Source organism: Notamacropus eugenii, chromosome 1, assembly GCF_028372415.1.
Source record: "Notamacropus eugenii isolate mMacEug1 chromosome 1, mMacEug1.pri_v2, whole genome shotgun sequence".
Lineage (NCBI taxonomy): Eukaryota > Metazoa > Chordata > Mammalia > Diprotodontia > Macropodidae > Notamacropus > Notamacropus eugenii.
In genome coordinates, this window is record NC_092872.1 from 129,464,462 (window position 1) to 129,488,976 (window position 24,515).

A 24,515-nucleotide genomic window follows, 5' to 3' on the forward strand; every position below is an offset into this window, starting at 1 on the left:
GACAGAGGTGGACAGAGATAATAACAGTCCTTCCAGCTCCAGACTCTGGGATTTGGGGGTCCATAGGCTAAGCTCAGTACCATGTGATCCTGAAACCTCTGGCTCATTCTGCACCAAGAATCACTTGGAAGCCCAAATCTGAAGTGACAAAGCACAGGATGACCATCGTTATAGGAAGACTCATCAGCCCCTTGGTACTGACTCAGACCCCTCCTCCCCCATAACAGGCAGCTTTTGGGGGGCTGGGAAGGCAGAGGTAGAACTTGCATTAAGGAAATGCTGCCCATACTGTTAATCTCTAAGTCTTAAGAGAGTGGCCTGGAGCATGGCTCATATTTCTGCTTTCTTACTGTAGCCCTGCAAAGTGTGATAGGCAAATATTTCCACCCTACAGAAGGGAAAAATGAGGTAAAGTATATGCTCAGGGTCACTAGTTTGACCAACTGGGAGTTGTACCTAGGTTTCCTGATTCTCACTCTGCCTCATCAGTGTTTCTTTACTTGTACCTTGGAGAACTCTCCTCTGCCCTTTCTGGCCCCTCTAATCTTGCAGCTAAATCTGGCTTCCTGGCTTGGTAGAACTATTCACTCTTACAAGTTGAGCCTACAACCTAACTCCAGGGTGTCATGCAGCCTATCTTCGGCATCCCTGGATCAAAAACTCTCCTATCCTACTTTTATATTTAGGGTAGAGAGGACTGATTTCAAAAATCTCTTCATAATACCCTCTTTCACTTGGTCCACCCATAACCCACAAAGTTTAGCACCCTATTTTCATTACAACCATCTCAAGACATATACACAACATGGGGCAGCTAGGCGGCACAGTGCCAGCTCTGAAATCAGGAAGATTCATCTTGAGTTCAAATTCGACTCTAGACACTTACTTTGTGATGCTGGGCAAGTCGCTTCACCCTGTTTGCCTCAGTTTCCTCATCTGTCAAATGAGCTGGAGAAGGAAATGGCAAACCATTCCAAAATCTTTCCAAGGAAAACCCCAAATGGGATCACAAAGAGTCAGTCAGACACAAACTGTAACAACTGAATAACAACATATACACAAACCTCCCCAGGACTGAAAGTGTATGTCCTCTGTTGGAGAAGACAACATGGAACTGGGCTGATGTGTAATGAACAGAGACAGTATTCAAGCCTGCCAGGTCAGGTCACCTCCTGTGGTTCATGTGGAAGGTGTTTTCACACTTAGGCAGAGTATCTACTTGGGTTTCCCCCCCAAGGAAACACCAGAATTGGCAGCAGCATCCTGCACCTGGCTGCATGCCCTGAAGAAGAAACTCTTCTGCTTTAAGGGAGATGAAAAGTCATTTGGCTGCCATAATAGAGTACTTGGGCCATATATACTCTGCCTCCTTTGGTTGGGCACTTAAGTTGCTTTTCATTGATCTGGGTGGCTGCTGTAATGTTTTCATCAAACAATCTCTCTCTCTTCCCCCCCATGTTGTATTTTAGCCCTTTGGGCCAGTTGGTTGATACTGAGATTATCTAACTAATATCAGCATTAGCCTGGGGAAGGGGAAATAACAGTAAGATTAAGTTGTTTTGCTTTTAATGTGATAAAATAACATTTTAGGGGAGGGAATAACACATAGCAAATTCAAGAATTATGTTTCTAGTTAGACTTCTAATTAAGTCAAGGTTTCTGCCTTGATTGTAATCCTTATTAAGTAAAAAGTGTGCTCAGATTTCACAGGTGTGATTACATTTCCCAGTTCTTTTTCACTTCACACCAGAGAACTAGACTTAGTGAATTCACCTTCAGAGTTGAGGCGTCAGAAGCCCTTTTTTAAACTAACTAGAAACAAATTTAATAAGTTTGCTAATCATGGTTTCTCCCCTACCCTCCAACGCTTAATTAACTGCCATGTAGTTGTAGTAGTGATAACCATGTGTGTCCACACATTCTGAGATGCATAGAGAGCTCTTAGCTCAGCTCATGGGAACCTTATTGGTTTGTTTGCCGTCATTTTTTTGAGATGCTCAGCCTCAATCATGGCTCCCTTGATTCAGTTATCATTATCCACTGAAGGTTTGTGGGTGACTCCAGCTGAATATCCAGCCCAGGGCTGAAGTATCCACAGGATGCAACTTAGCCCTTCTGTTGTGTAGGCAGGTTAACAAGTACCCTTTCTTAGCTTCTACCCAGAAATGGTGCCTTTACCTTAAAACCCCTCCCCAGAGTCTCTTAGTAAATTTCTTGGACTCCCTTCTTTGCAGTAAATAGTCTTAACAACAACAACAACAACAAAAAATAGGTGAGTACCTTCCTAGGTCCCAGCAACCAGAGCTCGAGAAAGACATCTCAAGGACTTCCTGACCCTCAGTAGTTACGCTTACACATGCCCCTTTGTTGCTTCTCTCTGCAACATGCAGGATGGGCACTGCACTAATTCACTTACGGTTTCATATATCTGGGCTTCATTGTCACACTGTAGGCAGTGGGGATCTTTGAGGTATATGGATTTTTTGTTGTTATTTTTAACGTTATATTTTAAATGTTCTTTGTAGCCACAAGATAGGGCCGAGATATTGTAACACGCTTGATGTAACTAAAAAGACTTGGCAGGAGAAGTTCCCAGCCCAAGTAGGAAGTAGTTAGGGTGGCCAGGAATGCAACCTGCGCCTCCCAGATTAATTAATAATTGAGAGCTGGCCCCATGCCAGCCTGAAGCAGTCCTGAGATAAAGTGAACAAAGAATGGTTAACAGTGAGGGGAAGGAAAAGTTTGACTTTGCCGTGGCTAAAAGGGAAATTCACAATGGAAATGATTTATTAACTTGAATTATCCTGGATCCTCGGTGTGTTCTGTCTTGGGCATATGCTCAAGGAATGCGGACATACTGACTTTCGGAGGGCAAGGGCTTTGGTCCTCAGCTGATTTGTGCTGGCAGGACTGTGGAGGGGCAGGGAATCAGAGGCGCCAGCCTCAGTGGAGGAGCTACAAGTTAGTCACACCCTTGGGAGCAGTGAGAAAGGAGTTTTCTAGCCCTCTGAATGGAGTCACGGCATTAAACATTTGCACTGATCCCCACCTGGAGCCTCTGCCCCTCCCTTCCATGTCCCCAAACCCACTCCTCTTGCACTCAGAGAGCAACATCCTTGCAGAAGGATTAGAACAGGCTAAGATGTCATTGAGTGATGTTTAAACTCTGGGCCAGGTCCATGCAAAGTGAAGCAGAGAAGGATGGCCGTTGCCCGATGAATCCATTAAATGAATGCAGCAAATAGATTTTCCGGGGAAAAAAAAAACAAACAAAACCTTTTATACATGTGTAACTTGTGCTCCATAGCCCAGCTTCTCTCTGAATAATTTCAGGCAATTGTGATTGTGTCCACTGTGCCTAGCAGCATGCCTAGCGCATAGTAGGATCTTACGAAATGACTCGTTCATTGATTGAGTGAAAGGCTGCAGGTATGTAGCACAACCAGAAAAATTCACATTCCCTCCAGTTGACCTTTTCTCATTGGCCCCATGGAAGGAAGGGGCTTATCTATGGCTATAACCAAGGTTCTTGTCTTATGACAAGGTTTGGTCCCATTGTTTTCCAGAATTTGAAAGAGACTGAGAATGGCTTTGGCAAATTGATTTTCTTCAGGGTTAATGAGGCTGAGTCTCCTTCCTTAAATAATTAGCCTTGGAAAGAGAGTCTAACTAAAAACCTAATGGACGAATCAAGCCCTTCTTCCTACACTGTGGACATTAACCCACATTCGTCTTTATGCATTGTGTGTGTGTGTGTGTGTGTGTGTGTGTGTGTGTGTACACACCTCAGTGAGTAGGCTAATTAGCCATTTGCTAAGTAGTTCTTCTAATATGTATAGAACTATTACTTAAACTCAGTGCTGGGCCCCTTTGTGTTTCCCTGTGATTCTCCTGATGCTTGTTGGTCTAGCAAGTTTCTTAGAGACCTTTTCCTGACGTGTGGGCGAATAGACTGTGGGAACCAAACCAGGCTTCCTTCCACTTCAGGAGCCAGAATCTCTCAAATAGGGTTGAGGTGTGTCATCCAGGGTCATTGGTTCAAATCCAAGACTTAAGTTAGGTCCTTGGCCAGAAACAGAGTGGATGGCCTGCCTGACTTAGGTCAGGAGCCCTATTGATTTAATTCTTTTTCCGATTTTTCTCTATCACTCCTCTGCAGAATCAGAATTGCCAAGTCTTTGCCAAATGGCTGTTGAGGTAGAAGTGCCCTGGAACGTGTATCTCATAGGAGAGTCATGAAACAGCCTACCTACGTTTCTTGTAGGGAAGGGTTTAATCTTGCATACGGTGATCTCCCCCAGCAAATATTAGCTTTTTAGATTACATTGATCTCTCCAGTAAATATTAGCTCTGTACTTATTATAAGTGTTTATACCAGAAATGTTGTATAGGTAAGCCTTGCTTTCAGAAAACCCAGTGTTTAGAAATTGCAGGTTTATAAAGCAGCTCTAAGAGACACTGATTATTCATATCGTTATTGAGTCATGTGCAACTTCATGACCCCATTTGGGGGTTTTCTTGGCAAGGATACTCGAGTGGTTTGCCATTTTCTTCTCCAGCTCATTTTCCAGATAGGAAACCGAGGCAGATGGGGTTAAGTGACTCGTCCAGGCTCACACGGCTAGTTAGAGTCTGAGGCTGCATTTGAAGTCAGGCAGGGAGTTTTCCTGACTTCAGGCCATCATGCTTATCCACTCACTGCACCAGCTCTCTGCCCCAGATTATTCATATTAGAGAAGGATTATTCATTGACTATATCCTTTACGTAACCAATGTTTCTCTTCCCAGCTTTGCAGGACTCTTAATATAAAAACATTTCCTTGTATGTGTGACTATTTTTTACTGTAAAGCAGGGCTCATCTATATGGTTAATAATGGGAAGCATTGATTAAGCACCTGCTGTGTACCAGACACTGCACTAAGTGCCGTACCTTATTATCAGAACAGTCCTGAGAGTTGGTACAATTATGTTCTCCATAACTGCATAATATATAATACAACAGTTGAATCATAATCTAGCATTTATATAGCACCTACAGTTTGCAATGTGCTTTGTGTGTTATCTCACAATAGTCCAGGTATTATTATTTTCCCCATTTTATAGATGAAGAACTGAGGCTGAGAGAAGTCGAATTACTTGTTCAGGGTCACACAGCTAATAAGCGCCTGAAGCAGGATTAGAACTCAAGTCCACTGTATTACCTAGCTAGATAATACAATACATAGATGCTAGGCCAGAAGTCAGGAAGACTCATACTCCTGAGTTCAAATGTGCCTTCAGACATTTCTTAACTGTGTGACCCTGGACAAGTCCCTTAACTTCTGAGTTGCCCCCAAGTGACTCTAAGACTTTTAGGACAAGTGCCCTTCTTGGAGGGCACTGGCAGTTCCCTAAGCTGATATTTAAAAGAAAATAATAATTCTTTAAGGTGTTAATTGCTTTCCTCAAGACAACTCTATGGAGTAAGTAGTATAAGTATTACCCCATTTTACAGACATGGACACTGATACTCGGGACAATTGAATTTTGACAGGCCCCAAGTCATAAGCCTAGGGATTTGATCCCAGGGCCATTGGCTCCAGATCCAGCAGTCTTTCCATTAAACCTAGCTGCCTCCTGGTAAAAACTTCACTGAAGTGCCATGAATTATCTTGGCTCTGGGAGTCTGGAGTTTTTCATATGCCCAGAGTCTGTCTAAGAGTTTTCTTTGCAAGATACTGCCATCTGCCACAAATCAGTATCCCTGCACCTCAAAAGAAAAAGAAACACACACACACAAGCAAAAATGGCTTTTATCAGAACCCTTAAAAAGGGACTGTTTTAGATCACTGTGTGGTGGGTAGTGTTGAAGTGGGATAGAGGGAGGGTTGGATTTACCTAGAAAGTCAGAGCTTTAGAAATTGATACTTATGATGGTGGGCATGCAAACCATGTAAAATAGTTTTAAATTTATACTAGTTATTCACTGGCACTCTGAGGTCAGCACCGTTAATCTAACTATCCTGTTAGTGAGAATTGTGAAGATTAGCGGTGGGGAGGGTCAAAGGCTTTGTTTTAAAAAGAAAGTGTCTTTCCCAGTTTAAAAAAAAAAATCAGTCTTCTCTAAATGAGTTTTGCTTCTTTCTTTCTCCTCAGAATCATAATTCCTCCACCCCACCATTAGGTGTATTGCTTTGTTCACCTAATGCACTTTTCATGCAATGCTGTATTCATTATCTCCTCCTGGGTTGTAATCTCCTATAAGGGAAGTGACCCTTACCAAAGTTTGTATCTTGACTAAGGCTAATAATATTCTGAACACAGTAGGTTCTAAATAAATATTTGAATGAATGAATGAAAAATGTGGTCTGTATGTGTATATGTATGTGTGTGTGTGTTTGTGTGTGTGTGTGTGTGAGAGAGAGAGAGAGAGAGAGAGAGAGAGAGAGAGAGAGAGAGAGAGAAATTGACCATCTCTATCACTTTTCCAGTGTTTGGAAACTTACAAATTTTAGTCTCCTTCTAAAGTTATGCTAGTTTCCACTATGGCAGGTATTATCTGTAGGAATATTATTTTTAAACCTTTGGGGGTGGGAGTTTAAGGCTATCCAAGGAGGACATTGTTTAAGAAAACCAAATCCCAAGTTTGACTCAGTGATAAAACAGCACATCGAATGGCAGCAAAGTTCAAAGACTTTTGTTTTCACAAACGTGGTCCTTCTCTAAGATGGGGGCAGGTTTTAGAAGCTCCTCGGCATTACTTGAACCTTCCTCCAATGGCAGGGGTTTGAGCACCTTTCCCTCCTCCAACCCGCCCGCCCCGTTGCCCACACTCCGCTGCACTGATTTCTTTCCAGGATCTGGTTTGAATTCTGTCTTGCTTCCTATCTCGCTTTTTAATCTTAAAATTGTTTGAGTTTTCTTTTGGATGTGCCTGCCGAGAGGCAGTTCTGAAAACAGAGGAAATGGGGACTTGCAAGGATCGAGCCACAAGTAAACACGAGCCAGAGTTTCTGGTGGAGAGGCTGATCGATAAAGTTGGCTTTGATGGAGGAGATAGCTCTGACGCCAGGCTAAATGTGGCTGTCATAAGTTGTAGCAGCCTGTGGAGAGAGAGAGAGAGAGAGAGAGAGTTGTTAAAAAGGGGGCCGGTACCACTGGGGGGCTAAGGTCTGGGGGAGGAGAACCGCCTTCTCCCTCCAGAGGCAGACGGAACGGGCCGTCGCTTTGGGGGAGAAACGGACCTGGGCCCCTGCCCTTCAAATGAAACTGACCAAGCCTGGGCAGTGGCCGGGTCTGGGCTGGAGGAGAAGGCGTGGGGAGCTTTAGTCTGAACGTGGAGACAGGCTTGCTTTCTGCGGGGTCACCCCTGCTGTCTGCTGAGTGGTAGAACCTAATAGATCCAGGCGAAACTAATACTTGGCTTTGGATTAGACACTGAGCAGGCCCACTGTATTAGGGGCTGGAGAGAGCGCTTGTTTTATGTCAGACTTGCAAGATGAGTTCATCTTTTCAGGATTTGTTTGAATACGCTGTAAGATAAAAGAATGGAAACCGAACCCACCTACGTTTCAGGCAGTTCCTTTGATTGGCTGGGAGATTGGGGAAAGCGGGGCAGTGTTCCGGGAAACAAACGAAGCTCCTTACTTTTCCAGAGGCCCCCATATTAGCTTTTCTAGCTGCCTCCCTTTATTTCCTTTTGGACCACAGACTGGACTGAATTTTTTACAATGTTTCTTATCCTTCTCCTTAGTCCTGGATTCCCATCTCCTGGCGCCCCCCCAAGAAAAAAAACACAAACTTTGTAAGTGGCTACATATTTGAACACATGTATCCTTTGTGCTGTTTTGTATTTACGCACACAAATACACACACACAAGATATCTATACCAGCGGTTCTTAAACTAGAATTCATGACCCGGAAATTTCAGAGGGTCTGTGAACTTGGATATTTATTTGCACTAACCTCTAAGTGAAATTTAACCTTCTAAGTGAAATTTCTTTCAATTTTACAAAGACATTCCAATAAGAGGAGCCCCTAAACTTCACCAGATTGCTAAAGGAATCCATTACACACAAAAAAGGTTAAGCGTCAAGGATGAGATAAGGAAACTGAGTCACAGTAAGAAATTATTTGTGTTTGCAACTACTAAAAAAAAGTTGCAAAAGTAGCTTTTAAGCCCAGAATTGGCCCCCAGATGATTGTGTGCTGTACTTTGAGAACCTCCAGTAAGTCTCTGTAGCTTCTCCAGCCTCCAACCAGTCTGTCTTTATTCTAAGTATTTAAATGTTTATTCAGTGCATGTATTCTATGTGCTAGGTACTTAGCAAAGGTGCTGGGTGGAGTAGCAAAGATAAAAAGAAATGGCTGTGTTTTGGATAAAAACAGATACAGCCTTGCACTTGGAGTCTGGGAAGACCTGAGTTAAAATCCTCCTTCAGACACTTCTTAGCTGTGTGACCCTCGGGCAAGTTACTTAACCCCTTAACCATCTGTAAAATGAGGATAATAACAAACCTTCCCAGAGTTGTTGTGTATATTCACAAAGCACTTTTCAAATCAGTGAAGTACTATAGAAATTCTAGTCATTATATTGTTATGGAGTATTTGCTTACACAGATAACTGCTGTGCTATATGGAAGGTGATGAAGCATAGCTCAAAAGGGAGATCTTTGCGGGAAGGGAAGTTGGGTGGGGAGGGGAATCTGGGGAGACACTATGGTGGAGAACACCCTTAAGCTACTTCTGGAAGGTTGCCTTCCAGATATCAGAGAGGGGGGTTGAAGAACAGACAAAGTCAGGGAATTGCTAAGTAGTCTAGTGTGACAGGTACAAACCTGAAGGAAGGAGGAGAGTGAAATAGAGCTTAAATGTTGATTTAAATTGACTAAAGAGTTTGCATTTTTTATACTTTTGGTATTAATGGTAGTGAATACTTAAATAATGCTTTAGGGTTTGCCGTGCACTTTGCATAAATGATCTAATTTAATAAGTAGCTCCTTGAGTTTGGGGAATGACATAGTCAGATTTGTATATTTGGAAAATAATTTTTGGCAGCTGTGTGAAGGGTTGGTTGGAGTCGGATGAGGAAGTTTTAATCTAGAAGATTAATAGACTATATAAAAAGCAGTTCTGAATATTAGAAAGACCACTCCTAGTATTGGTTTTACTAAAAGCACGGAACTGGGAATCAGGTAACATGAGTTCTAATCATGGCTTTGAAATTGATTAGTATTGTGACCTTGGGTAAGTGACTTCACTCTCTGTCCCATCAATTTCCTCTTTTGTTAATGAGTGGGTTGGATGATGATCACTCAGATCTCCAGCACAGGTCTCTGGAATCATTTTCTCGGGTGTTCCTCCCACCACCCCCCAGTTAGGTTCCATGCCTCTCTTCACCCTTTCTTTTTGGACAATACCTGAATTCCTCTTTCTTTCCGGAGGTATGTGGAAGAAGAGAGCACTCCCACCTACAGTTTGAATTGTTTTCAAAAAGGGGTTGGGTTCCAACCTACTGGCTGCAAGAGACCAGTGGCTGAAATGGAACTGAGTTCACCCAGTGGAAGGCAGCTAATCTGGTGGCCCCATCTGTGATATAATGACTGATTAGGAACTTCCGCTTGGAATCTTAGCTTCCTCCCTGAGCCAAAGGTGCTGGGAGGTGGGAAAAAAAAAGGGGAAATCCTCATCAGGGCCAGTTCCAGACTGTGGAAAGAAAGAATGAATTCTGGAGAGAAGAGTTCCTCACTTGTGGTCATTAGCATTTCTTGGGTCTAATTCCTACCCCCCCCCCCCCCCCCATCTCTGCATTCCTTTGGCTTTACTGAGCATAATGAGCTAGGAGAATAAAGAACTGGCCTCCCTTCCCCCTTAAAAAAAAGGGGTGGAGGTGGGGAAAGCAGCTCACCCGACCCTCATTTTTCTTGCTGCCAGATCTAAAGCTGATTTTCTACATTATGTATAAAGATAGTATAGGGTTAAATGGTAATTCCTTTCCTTTTTTTCCCCCTTTAAAGAATGATAACAAAAACTACTTATCTAATGGGCAAAAAGGACTTTTAAAGGGGTGTTGGCTTAAACTGATGCAGGACCTCATAATTACTACCAGGCTTCAGATGAAAAACTTGCGAAATCTCCAGGAACTCAGAGGTATAAGCACAAGGGAGAGGCTCCTTTGGGTATTAAACAGAGCTTTATATAGGATGAGGAAAGCCGAGATCATGGAGCATGGCCTTCTGAGGGGGCTGAGGTGGAAAGCTGGCCCTGGAGGTCACCTCTTTGCTCAGCCACTAACAAGCCATGTGACCTTGGCCAAGTCACTTAATCTTTTGGGGCCCCAGATTGTTCCACTGGGAAGTGAAGGGTTTGATGACACAAAGACTTCTTCCAGTTTAATATGGTATGATTTTATGATTTTTTTTCCTTCATATTAACCTCTGTTGTCCTCCCCACCCCCACCCCCCTTGCCACCCAGGGGCATTTCCCTATGGCCAGTGTTTGTAAACAGAGAGCTCCGATGGGTCTCCCTTTGTGGACTGACTCGTTCAGCACATGTTGCTTCCACAGGATTAGCCAGACTCCACAGGTGAATCGAAACTTAACCCATTCCTGTCTCCCCAACATCTGGGTTTGTAAGTCAGAGGAGAAAATGCCTCTAATGTGGAACAGAAAGTGAGTCCAACTGGACACCCAGAGACAAGGAGAAATTGTAATGCCACTTCCTCTGAATGCTGGACTGGAGGAGACTTTTAATTGGAGCAGACTTGTGGTTCATACCATGGGATGCATTAAAGCCAGAACAGTTTGGCTAAAGACTAGCAAAAGGAGGCCAAGAAATGCTTAGCACTAACCCCTCTGCAGAGCCTGCTTTTAACACTTAGGACGGGGAACTTATGGGGGGTGGGGGTGTTCTTTTCTTTTTTTGATGGAAAGTTGCTGGTTCAGGAAATTCACTTATCTTTTTCTCCCTTCCTCCTCAACATTTAGCTGCCTTTTTGTTCCCGGGCCCCCCCACAAAGTTGTGTGTTCTTAGCCATTTTTTCCTGGTCTCAGAAGACCAAGAGCACCCAGAGAAGAAAGAATTACAACAGTTAGAGATAGGATTGTTCCTGGGTGTGCAGTCTCATTGTTTGGGCTGAGTTTCTTTCTCCTTCATCCCCAGCCATGCCAGACTGGTTGCTTGGTAAGGGAAAGAGGGGGTCCTGGTGCCTTTGTCTGCCTGCCCTCTCCTGGAAGGAATGTAAGATGTCACCAAGACGGCATTCTTCTTCTGGGTCCCAGGCACTCAACATGGACGAGGGGCTATCTGCCTTGTAGCGGGAAGGATTTTACTTGCTTTTCTCTCCTTGAAGTTCAAAATATCACTAGTTTCCTTGAATTCTAACCTGCAGTAAGGGCCTTCAACATCATCTCAGCCACCTCCAACTTGAGAGGCAAGGAGAGGTATGATAGGTCCAGCGGCTTCCTGGACCTAAGAGTCAGGAGGTTTGTGCTCTATTCCATGCTATATATCTGGGCAAGTCATTCCCCACTTTGGGCTTCAGTTTCTTCAGCTGTAAAATAAAAGGGGTGAACTTAATCATCTCCAGAGCCCGTTGGAGTTTTTGTAAATTTTCTTAGTCATATGGTTCTGATTATAGTCAGGGAGGCTGAGGCAAATCAGGGTGGGTCACAGGACCATACATCTAGAGCTCAGTGGGGCCTCAAAAGTCATCGGTCTAATCCACCTCACTCATTATCCAGATGAGAAAACTGAGAATCAGGGAGTCACTTGTCTAGGGTCATGAGCATCTGAAAGCAGGATTTGAACTCAGTCCCTCTGATTCTGGAGTCATTTTTTTTCTCCATTGTACCCTACAGAGAGTGGATAGTGGACACTGAATGAATGGGAATACGGAGCTTAACAGCCATGTTACTCTGCCTCCCCACTTATGTCTCTATCCTGCCTGTCATAGCACAGCCATGAAGAACTCTAGTATTCCCCAAATCCAAGACAGTCATTCTTTTATTACCCTTCTGTGAGCAGCCTCCGCAGACCTTAGCTTCTTCCTCAATAAAAAGAGGAAGTTGGAATTTTGGGCCTTTGAGATCTTTTCTGACTTTGGATCTAGGATTAGTCACTTCCTTCCAGAGTTTCCATTTTAAGGAAGGGCCCATCTTGTGTTTTCTTCCTGACACTTCAGACTTCTTTCTCCACTGCATTCCAGCTTGAGTGCCTTCTCTTCTCCCATCCCTGCTTTCTTTTATGTGATGTCTTCTCCCATTAGAACATAAACTCCTTGAGGGCAGGAACTACCTTTTTTTTCCTTGTTTATATATTCTAGCACTTAGCACAGTGCCTGGCATACAGTAAGGACTTAATAAATGCTTACTTTGAATGAATAGCATGCCACTGGACTCAGAGGGCTTAGGACAAGAAGATGAGGTTGGTGACCTTGCACAGCCCTCCCTCACTCAAATCAAAGTCAACTGCAAGTCGTGTCATCATCTTGATGTCATGGTCCTCTTCAAACGGAAGGACAAAGACCAACCAACAAGCCAATAAATGCTTAACTTGATTAGATCTGGAATGATGGAATCATTGAGCTAGATATTCTTGACCCTACCTCCAGACTCTTTCCACTATATCATGCTGCCTCCTTTAAATTCAACTCAAAGAGATAGTGTCCTCAAAGAGAAAGGGTGCTAGGTAGGAAATCAGAAAACCTGGGCTGTAGTCTTAAATGTCTGGACCTGAGTTCTAATCCATCCTGTGCTACCAGTCAAGTGATCTCTCTGGATTAGATGACCTCTTAGGTTTCTTCCAGCTCTAGAACTGTAAATCTGTGATCCACAAGGTCTTCTTTCACACACATACCCCCTGGGTCCAAAGGACTTTACCTTCTGACCAGTTTTCACTGCCTATACCACTCATCTGACATTTACCTCTTGCTATGGCCAGCTGTGTGTGACCATGGGCTAGTCACTTTAACTCATTTATTCATCTGTAAAATGGGAATACACGTACCCATAAGACTAACTAAGTTGGTGTGAGGCTCAACTTAGATCATATCTGTAAAGCTTTTTTTTTTTCTGGGGGGAAAAATCTTTTTTAAAAAATATTTTATACTGATATCGATTATTTTTATATCACCTACAAAAGCTTTAAAATATCAGTTGTTACCGTTACCTTCCTTTCCACTTAGATTTCTAAGTTCCTATGTGACTATGGAGAGAATACTTTCCTGCCCTCTGGTGTCACATTTTTTTTTTCTTTTTTGCACCTCCAAGCTCCTACTACAATACTTGATTATTGAACTATAGGTGGCTTGGCACAGCATGGGGATCCTTGACTGTGTTGATCATAGGGATGTCCTTCCCCAACTCCCAAGAGATGAATGTGAAGAGATGAGAGACACTTCCCCAGCTTGGTAAGGTTTCTAGTGTGGGTGCCATGTGGTTGGTCTTGACCGGAAACAATAACCACTTGGTTTTCCAGAGTCTGGGGCTTGAGGTTGGGGTGTTCCCCAGCCACCCACACATTTGGTCTTGGCATAGTATTCTCCCAGTCTAATTACCCCAACTTTTAACAGGAGCTGCAACTGTACAAGCTCTTTTTAAACACTCCCACAGTGTAGCTCAATTCAGTTCTTCCATAATGGAGGAGGAGGAGAAGGGGGGCCTCTTTCCCCTCCAGCGCCATTTGAGAATGAAAAGCCTTGGGAGCTGTCCGCCGGAGGTTTAAATCCGGCAATAGAGTCTCTGAAGCGAAAGAATGGCACACCCGGCGGGTGAGTTAATCAGACTTGATGGCATGAAGGCATGGAGGTCAGCAGGACAGAGTCTGGTGATCTGTTGTCAGGGACCTTAATGCCAGGCCGAGCACAAGCTTTACTGGGATGCCAAGCTCCCTTGTGGAGTCTTTGTAACCCTGGGACGCCTGGCCAGACCAAGAATGTCAGGCATATTTTGTGCGGAGGATGGGAAAGGCAGGGTTGGGCCCTACAGAGGAGAAGTCCCCCTTGTTGGGTAATGGATGAAGTCATTGGGAGCGTTTTCCCTGTTAGATTTTGGGTTGTTCATTTCATTTAATCACGGGCACCTGTAGAAGCTGATTTTGTGGTTTTGTCAACAAATAATTCCATTATGTGTCAAGAGATCCAGAGCAAAATATCACCCTCTGCTTGAACATCTTCTGGCAAAGAGGCATTAGTGGCATAGTGAATAGATCCCTGGGGCTGGAAACAGGAAGATCTGAGTTCAAATCCAACTTTAGACACTTAGTAGTTCTATGATCCAGGCAAGTCACTTAACTTCTGCTTGCCTCAGGTTCCTTGTCTGTAAAATGGTGATGATAATCCTGGATAATAGTATGTACCTCCCAGGATAATCATGAGATGCAAACAAGATAATATTTGTAAAAGTGTTTAGCACAGTGCCTGGCACACAGTAGGTACCATATAAATGTTTATTTCCTTGTCTCCCCCTCTCCCTAACCCCCAAAGAGGACTGATGTGTGTGTGTTTGTGTATGGATATGTGGTTAGGTAGCAGAAAACCAGGCTCTGTGACTCGGGACCAAGTCTCTTGGTAGGGAGGCCTCGTGACTGTGGAGGTGGGAGGGCAGAAAGAGGAATGGAGGTTAGAGGATGATTATTTCCTGTTCTCCCATACCCCAAACCACTTTGGTGTAGGGCTTAAACCTTGGCTCAGTACCCATCCCCACTCCCACCCCCCCTTAGGGTTCCTTTCCTTGGAGAAAGGATTTGCAACTCATGCTGTCTGAATAGAGGTCATTTCAACCAAAATAGATCAGGAATCTCTCTTTCCATCTGCGCTTCAGGGCTTAGGAGGTTGGGGGATCCACATTAAAACGTAACTTCTTAGCAGTCAAGACCTCTAGTGGCATAATCCTCTTTTGTCCAACAATGTGCACAAATAATACGCTCTTCTTTATGATGGCTAGGGTTGGAGAGTTTTTTTAGGGTCAGCCAGCAAGGAAGATTAGTCATTGGCATTCTAAGCTTGTTCTAACTTTCTGTTTTTAAACTAGGAAAGGACAGTTAGCACTTTCATTAACGAAGACTGTGTTTGTATTTCTTTTGTGAAGGATAGTGATTTTATTAGCTTAAGACCCAATCCTTTGCTTATGAGAGGTCAGTATATGAAAATATTGTCTGAGCCCAGGTCCCTGCTGTTCTCTGAAATTTAAACTTGAATGTGTTTGAATTTCACATGTATCATTTATGACAGGCAATAAAGACTGTTTGAACTAAGCTTACCCGCCTTTATTCAGAGAATGATTAGAGTTGACAATGGAAATGTAATCAATCCCTAGCCAGGCATGGACTTGAAAGCTAGTGGACGGCATATGGATTGGAGAAACCGAGTGATTTAAGGAGCAGATTTTTATTCTGCGGCATCCATTAAATCTCTTCCCTTCTGTTGTTGGCTGCACCAAATCCTCCACCCCACCCCTATCTGGTGTGCTGGGGTTTCCCCAGCTAGTGCGCTCATTACGCATGAAGATAATGGTCTAGAGGGCAGCTAGGTGGTGCAGTGGATAGAGCTCTGGCCCTGGAGTCAGGAGGACCTGAGTTCAAATCTACCCTCAGACACTTGACATTTATTAGCTGTGTGACCTTGGGCAAGTCACTTAACCCCAGTTCCCTCACCAAAAAATGATAACGGTCTTGACTGTTTTGGCAAGTAGGGAATCTGAGAGCACATGTACTTGTTTGAGCCATGACCTGGCTTCAGAGGGCATCCAAGGCAAAGAAGTTCTTGATGGCAGGTCATCCCCCAGTGGCTGTTCTCAGGGATGCTTTTCATCATCCTGTGCCCCTGAGTGCACTGGGAATATCTTCCCCAGAGCCTCTCCTTATTCAAGGAAAAAGTGTCCATATCCACTGTGGCCCCTCAGACTCTTCACATAGTTAGTGTACTTCCTCCAACCTGCTCTTATACTGGCTGGTCCAAGTTCCCAGAAACATACCATGCTGTCACACTCAAATTCTCTTTAGGGCTCTAGGGCTAAACCCTGCTGAGGGGGATGCACCCTCACATGCGCACTCATACTAATTCATGACTTTAGCTTTGGAGCCCTTTCTGATAAGTTTCCATTTACATACAAACAAGCAACTCACTGTGATTTTAAACATAACCAAGAAATAAGAGCATGATAGGTATTTATATTAAAGCAAGTGCCTGAAAAATCACAATCTGTCTATAAACCTAGGTCACACTTTCTTACCATTATGTTCAGTTTTGTTGGGGGAGAGTAAAGCTAAGGAGGGAACAGCTATGTTCTCAGTCTAGCTCCTCACTCTGGACTTTAGATTTTGATGTCATATGTACATTTAGGAACGAGACACGCAAAAGTTATTTCTTCTGCTTCCTGCTTGTTTTCCAGTCCTTGTTCTCCAGCTAGGCAAGTTTCCTTTCCTTTTCTCTCCTCCTCTCCCGTCCTTTCTTCTCTTCAGCATTTACAAGCTCTCTTTAATTTACAATCTTTCTTAAAAGGGCCTTTAGAAACCTCTTAATTTGGATAACATTTCCCTTGAAGCCAGAAAACTGCAAAGCTCATCTGGTAGGCAGGCTGTCTCTGGCCAACACAGCTCTACTGTCACCAGCATTTCACTTACCAGGATGTAGTCTTGTTCAATTAGATTCTAGCAAAAGAGTTCAGATTGACCAGAGCAGGGCAAACAAGCTCAGCCCTCTCTTTACGTATCAGGATTCTAGAACATCCACTTAAATCTCAGAAACTCTTCTCATACAGCAGTTACAAAAAGTGATTTTCCCTCTTTTTCCAGTAGAAATGTGTGTGTATGTATGTGGAGGGAGCAGAAAACAGGCAACCACACATCTGAGAGACTTCAGATGCCTTGGCTCCTGTAGATGCTGAAGACCAGTAGCTAGAGTTCAATCCTTTTCTCAGCTAACTTTCTGCTAACTTCCTGGCCTCTTCAGTACCTCTCGACTCTGCTTCTCTGGCTGGGTTCTGCACTCTAAACTCCAGTTTTTCAGTTTTCTGTCTTCTAGATTTCTCATTGGCATAAATGAGTCTCCTGGAATTCAGTGACTTACCTTTTACTTAAATGGTGACAAATTAACTCACCCAATTTCCCCAGCAAAATCAACAGAACTTTTAAAAAACCGTATTTCAACCATTGATTTTATAATATCTAATTTTCAAAAGTTTTACCCTCTTAAGTTGTAAAAAAATTCTATGCAGATGAGACCAATGACCATCATTCTGTGAAACTCTCAGATTCTTCACATGATTCAATATTTTATTTTGCCTCATTGAAATTACTTCTTCATAACTCACATTTTTTCCAGTTTTGAACAAATAAAAAGTCTTTCCCTATTCCTTTAAACCATCAAACTGTTCACATAGAAATGAGGCATCTCCCTATATCCTTAACAAGGTGATTTAAGTCTGTGTGTACACATAGTGTGTATATGCACATATATACATACATACATATATATATCAACATCTGTCATAGTTCATTTTCTTTCTAAAACTGTTCAAATCCCATCTTAAGAACCTGTATCTTCATATACATATACATACATACACTTATGTGTGTGTGTGTGTGTGTGTGTGTGTGTGTGTGTGTGTTTCTTTTAGAAACAGTTTTTATGAAACCAGAGTAATGTTCTTATTTCTTTCAGGCATCAAAATGTTCGGCTATGGCAGAGGCAATGTTTTAAATCCTTTACCAGTTGATAAACTTTTCTTTTATACAAAAATGCTTTTTCTGCCCCTTTTGGCACTTAAAGAAATGATGCTTTACCCCATCAGTTCTCACCATGATGAGACCTTCCATTGACATACCATTCTAAGCCAACTGATGTTTCTTCCCCTCTGAAACTGTTCTATCGTTCATAGTCTATCAAAACAATAAGCACTGTACTGTATCTGTCATTTTTGTTTATTTTAACCAGTTTGAGTGAAAGCTTCTTAAGACAGGTGTAGGTGTACCTTGCCTTGTCTTATATTCACGCACAGTACCTCATAAAAGACTTAGGCAGATTACGCACATAAGTGAATTTAATGTTATGTTTAAAGAGCTGTGCATCGAGTGTGCAGGAAGGAAAGGAGATTTGCTTAAACTTCCTAGGTCATTTTTAGAGTGATCTATTTACAGTTCCATACATTTATTTTAACAATATTCTTTTCCCATTCATTGTTAAAATTGTGTCACATACATAGTGTCACATACACTATATTTTGGAAACTGATTCTCCCATGTCTCCTAGAGAGCAGGGACAAGGTTTCTTCACTTAAATTTCTACTTCTACCCCCCCTTAAAGCTACCCACTGTTAGCTAACTAGAGTTCTCATGACTGAGATGAGGAAGGACATCAGACCCTTCACTTTTCCTAGGACTTGTTTAGGATGGATGATAAATAGCTCTCCCCAGTTGTCAGAATCAAGGAATGCCTCTGTTAGCTAATGATATGCCCAAGTTCCTAACTTGTTTGGGGAAAATGGATTTGATTTTCTCCAAGAGTCAGCTTATTTCAATTCAATTCAACAAGTATTATTATTAAGCACTTATGCAAAGCATTGGGGGTACAAAGGCAACAATTAAATCATTCCTGCCCTCAGTAAGTTTCCATTCTAATGGGGGTATGTGTGCAACATCTTCTCCACACTTCATCAATGCAAGCTAGATACAAAATAATGAGAGTCTGTGTTACATGATGAATAGAGAGCTGTCCCTAGTGGAGGTGGAGGGGAGGGAGGAAGCGCAAGCAAGGCTGACTGATCACCTGTCTGCCTTGAGTTGTGTCTTAGGTTGGGAAGGGCCTTTTTGGAGAATAGTCATCATTAAGTCGGGATCATCTGTTAAAAATTATTTAAGTTGGAAGGAAGCTTAGAGATTGTCTGGTCCAGCATCTACATTTTTCCAGTGAGGAAACTGAGACCTAGAGAGGGGATGTGATATATAAGCCTCAGGTAGACTAGTCCTTTCTAGCCCCTTGGAAAGCAGACCGTAAGCCTTCATGTAGCCCCCTGGATGTCCCCAAAGACAGGGACCAGCATCCATGCCAGCTGCAGCATCATAGGACCATGTTCTGTAGTCCAGAGGAACCTTCTTACCTTTAATATCAGTCCTTCTGAAGGATCACAGAAACTGTGAAAAGAAGCCTCTAGATTTAGGTGGGAACAATGGTCCTTGTAACCAAGAACCAGCTCCTACCAGCCTAGCACTCATGTGCTCAGCTGAGCAGTGGAGCAGATGCTGCCCTGTGTTTCCTTGTATTCCTGGGGCTATATGTGTAGGTGGTTGAGAGATCACATGATACATACATACCAAAAAAAGACTTGCTGGGTTGATTTTTCTCTTAAATATTCCTAGTCCATGAGCGACTTTATTTATTTATTCTGTCTTCACAGATGCCAGCATGTCTCCTGACACCATGAAGCAGAGCCATTGGTGTAATGTTGCTTACTGGGAGCATCGGACCCGAGTAGGCCGCCTCTATACGGTGTATGAGCAGTCTGTCAGCATCTTCTATGACCTACCTCAAGGAAATGGCTTCTGCCTTGGACAACTCAACCTCGAGCACAGGAGCGAGACAGTCAGGAGGACACGGAACAAGATTGGCTACGGAATCTTCCTGAGCAAGGAGCCCGATGGCGTGTGGGCGTATAACCGGGGTGAGCACCCTATCTTTGTCAACTCCCCAACACTGGACATTCCCAGCTGTCGGACTCTAATTGTGCGCAAGGTGATGCCAGGGTACTCCATCAAAGTGTTTGATTTTGAGAAGTCTTGCCTCCTCCAGCAGCATGCCACAGAACTGGATTACGCCGACGGTCCCTACGATCCCAACAGCGTGCGCATCAGTTTTGCCAAGGGCTGGGGGCCCTGCTACTCCAGACAGTTCATCACCTCTTGCCCTTGTTGGCTTGAGATTTTACTCAGCAACAACAGATAACAATTGGCCTCCAGTAGGAAAAGCTAAGACAAGGAAGAGTCCCTGGGAGGGAGACAGAAAAAAAAGACAAAAATCCCACAGACTACCCCAAATATCATCTACCTAGATTTAATATAAAGTTTTATATATTATATGGAAATATATATTATACTTGTAATGATGGAATCATTTTACAGTGTCATTATTTATGTACGGTGCAATGTGTATATGGACAAAGATGAAAACGCACTTTGGCTTATATAGAATTCTTTCAATACAGATTTTTTTAAAAAAATGATACAGCAGAACTAGGTAAAAAACCTGGGTTTGGTGTATGGTTTTTGAAATATTATTAATACCCAGACAAAAAGCTAATACCAGTCACTCATTGATAATAAAGTATTCGCATTATGAAATTTTTCCAGTCTTTTTTTTTCCTTAAGAAAGACAAAAATTGAGAGGTAATGGGATATTATGGCGAGAGCACTAAATTGAAGGGGGAGAACCCATGGATATATATCCTAGTTCTCATCCTTATTAGCTGTGTAACCTTGAACAAGTCACATAATCTCTCTGGACCTTTCTTTCTTCTACAGTAAAATAAGGAAGTTGTGTTAGATAATTTTTTAGGGTCTCCATCAACTGTAAATCTTAGGATAAAATATTTTATATCAGTAGAGTTCTGATCAGTTCAATGAAAACCCTAAAGCTGAATTTGGAAGCTTCATTTCGTTTTTTTTCATAGTGGAATAAAAATGAATAATGAGGATGGTGGTGATGATATAAGCTAGCATTTATATGCATTTTAAGGTTTGCAAAGTCATTTTTTTGCAAATTAATTTATTTGTTTTTAGTTTTCAACAATCACTTCCATAAATTTTCTACCCCTCCCTCCCCAAGACATTGTGCAGTCTTATATGTTTCTACACATACATTCTTATTAAACACATTTTCACGTTAGTCATGTTGCATAGAAGAATTAAAACAAATGGGAGAAACCATGAGAAAAAAACAAAACATTACAATAGAAAATAGTCTGCTTCATTCTGTGTTCTGACTCTACTGTTCTTTCTCTGGATATGGATGGCATTTTTGCAAAGCAATTTGTAAGATCTCTCCTTTGATCCTTAAAACAACCGTGTACCCATTTTACAGTTGAAAAAACTTAGGCAGACAGGTTCAGTAACTTGCCCAGGATCACACAGCTAGCTTCTAAGGCCAAATTTGAACTCAGATCTTGCTGACTCCAGACCCAGCACTCTGTCCCCCTGATAAACTTCTCTGAGGAGAGCAGTAGAACTTAAATTTCAGACCAGAACAAAGGAGATTCTTGAGTTCCTTCTCTGGAGAAGAAAGCATGGCATCTGTCCGCAGAGAGTTATACATCCATTGAATACATAAATATCCATAAAATTTATATAAAGCATGGAATTGAAGATACAGAAAACTAATTGTAGTTAAATGGTCCCCTTTTTAAAACTTTTTTATACCAACTTTTCCATTTCATCTCCCAAATGGCTCTCAGGAGTGAAGAATGAACTGATAGGTAACCCCTACTTAATCTGTAGACAGCTGTTGGGGGCACCTGGATTTCCTGGGTATATTTTTGACACCTACAGGAAAAGCCCAAGGGCCAGCTCTCAGATCAGACTGTAGCTGCTTTCCATCCATTGTAATTCCTCAGATACCAAAGTACATTGCTATATCACCTATGGCACCTTTAGAAGGGATATATAATAGGGATGGTATGGAGAGAAATATCCACACTCCCCCAAAAGACAAGAAAGTAGACTTTTCTGGATCAGGTCTAAGACAGAGTAGTTGTGACTGGAGTTAGTTGCCTATGTTTTCCCATTAGGCAACATTGTCTTCAGCAGAATGGTCCAAGTATGCTAGTCTGGGAGCCAAGGTAGCCCATGCCAGAGTTTCCTTGGCTATGAAATGAGTGAACACTGAGTCACACCTTCCTTCCCCCATTACCTCTCAGGACTTCTCGGATGCAAAGCTAGGTCAGAGTGTGGAGTAACATGAGTTGGTCATGGGAATGAAAAGCTGCTATGGTCACTGGAAGCATGTTGAGAATGCTGGTTCCAGGTACTCCCTCTGGGTTCTGTTCTCTACATCTCATTTCCTTTACCTTTCCAAATTGCAGAAAACACAGTCCCCAAAGAAAAACAGGTAAGTAACAAGCTCTAGATTCCTTAGCTCAGCTGGGATGATGAGGCACATATAAATTTGGTGACCCACCCTGATACTAAAATAAGATGGTAGGTGCCAGGCTCAAGAAAGATACTTTAAAACCTGGGATGTGACACTGGAAAAGTGTTTACCAGTGATCTTGTCGTCCGCCAATCATGCCAACCGTTGTTTTACGTGTCTTACAACTGCAGTTTAAGGGACAGGGTCCAGCTACACCCCTGGAGGATTTATTGTCTCCCTATTTTTCTGTTCATGTGGACTCTTGGGCTCCTCAATATGCCTTAGAAAAAGCAAATTGCTATCAGCGTGAATATCATCCTCACGTCTGGTTCACGTTTGGTCAACCGGAGCTTTGGCCAAACAAAGGGAGGCCCTAGGCAAGGGCTACACCCACCATCCCTAACCTGCTTTCTGAGGACACCACAATTTCCTCTGGGTAGCTTTTTGGAATTGGGATCGGGCCTGCATGCCTGGCACCCAGTCTTGTCTTTGCTTCCAAGGAAGGCAGTCGTAAAGATGAAGGCAAGAGGGGGAAGTACTTGGTTTGGGATTTGCAGCTTGAATTGAAAAGCATCAGCATTCTGACTCCTGAATTCAAATCTGGCCTCAGGTACTTACTAGCTGTGTGACCCTGGGCAAGTTATTTACCCCAATTTACCTCAGTTTCCTCATCTGTCAGATGAGTTGGAGAAGGAAACAGCAACCTACTCCAGTATCCTTGCCAAGAAAACTCCAAATGGCATTACAAAGAGCTGGGCACAACTGAAAAACGACCAAAGAATCTTATTTGGAACTAAAAGAAGGCAGCTCAAAGAAAGGAAGATTTTTCTAAAAATTAGAGCATTTTTTTTCAGTCACATTTCAGGCATGTCTGACTCTTTGTGACTCCATTTGGGATTTTCTTGGAGCAGATACTGGAGTGGTTTTTCCTTCTCCAGCTCATCATTACTGGAAGTATTAAAGCAAAGACTCAGGATTATAATTTGTGGAGAAGGTGCTGACCTGCATTGGTAGAGGGAGTTTCCTCACCTGGGAGTTCCCTCTACCAAATAAAATCACAGTTCCAAACCCTATCCCTATTAAAGCAAAGTCTGGTTGACCATCCTGTGGTGATGACGTTAAGAGAATTCCTGCGGCACTTGGAAGGTTGGCTTAGATGACCACAAAGAATCTGGAGAGTTGAAAGAATGGGTCTAGATTTGTTGTTGCCTCGGGATGCTAAAGGTGTATACCCTGCCCACTCAAATTTCCTGCTTTTTTTTTCCGTTTCTAACACCCCAGATTCTCGGTGGTGAACAAAAACAAACTTTGAAAATCCAAGTTAATCCTTTCTCAAGAAGGAAAGAAATAAGGGATAAACAGGAAGGTGGGCGAATCAGATAGAATGCATACATGTTTACATATGAATACTTTATATTATATATAATAGAATTCTACAGTTACATATAAATTATATAAATATACATAAGGTGTACACACACACACATATATGTATATACACATGTATGTATTACATAGCTCAGTGGATAGAATATTGCCTGGAATCTGGAACACCTGAGTTCAAATCTGCTCTGAGACACTAGTTGTGTGACCCTGGGCATGTCATTTAATCTTTGTTTGCCTTAGTTTCCTTACCCATAAAAGGGAGATTATAATAACACCTACCTCCCAGGGTTGTTGTGAGGATCAAATGAGATAATACTTGTAAAGTGCTTTATAGTGCCTGGCACATAGTAGACACACTATATGTGTTAGCCATTTTTACATATATGTGTGTATATATATATATACATATATACACACACATAACCGCATATATATGCATGTATATGAGGTACATAGATACATGTATACTATGTATGTATGTCTATATGACAAAAGAGTATTGTGCTGCCAATTTGGGTAGCTGTTTTCTTGACCTGGGAAGCTGACTTTGTCCTAAGCACTCACCCTTGGGTGGTAAAGGCCCCTCCTGGATAAAATGCCTTCCCTGTTCAAAGAATCTTCTGTATGAAAGGCTGTCAAAGAGATATTGGAGATACTAGTATCAAGAGGTGTATCTTTCTAATTCCTCCACTGAAGCTATGTACAGACTGCAGACCTCTCTGGTCAGATTTCCTCATTTGTAAAATGAAGAGATTGGAATGATTGATTTCTGTAGTCCCTTCTTGCTCCATAGATTGAGTTTATACTGTCATGATCCTAAAAGTCACAGGATTTCAGAATTAGGAGGAGCTCAGAGGTCCTTCAACCCTGAACCGGAATGCCTTCCTCCTAGCTGACAAGTCAGCATTTAGATTTTGATTGAAGACCTCTACTGGTGGTGGTAATGAGCTAACAGCCCTTCCAAGACAAGGCATCCCACTTAAAGACAGTCCTAATTATTGGAAGATTTATCCCTATACAGCTCAAAATCTGC

General features: G+C 42.5%; 1 protein-coding gene across 1 annotated transcript in view; it reads left to right on the forward strand.

Moving 5' to 3' along the window:
- SMAD6 (SMAD family member 6) overlaps window positions 1–20,313 on the forward strand; it is a 105,346-nt gene extending 85,033 nt beyond the window's left edge. Inside the window, exon 4 of the mRNA XM_072614721.1 lies at window positions 19,374–20,313. Coding sequence (XP_072470822.1) covers window positions 19,374–19,918 — 545 coding nt within the window. The 3' untranslated portion in view covers window positions 19,919–20,313. The remainder of the gene's footprint in view (window positions 1–19,373) is intronic.
- The last annotated feature ends 4,202 nt before the right edge of the window (window positions 20,314–24,515 follow it).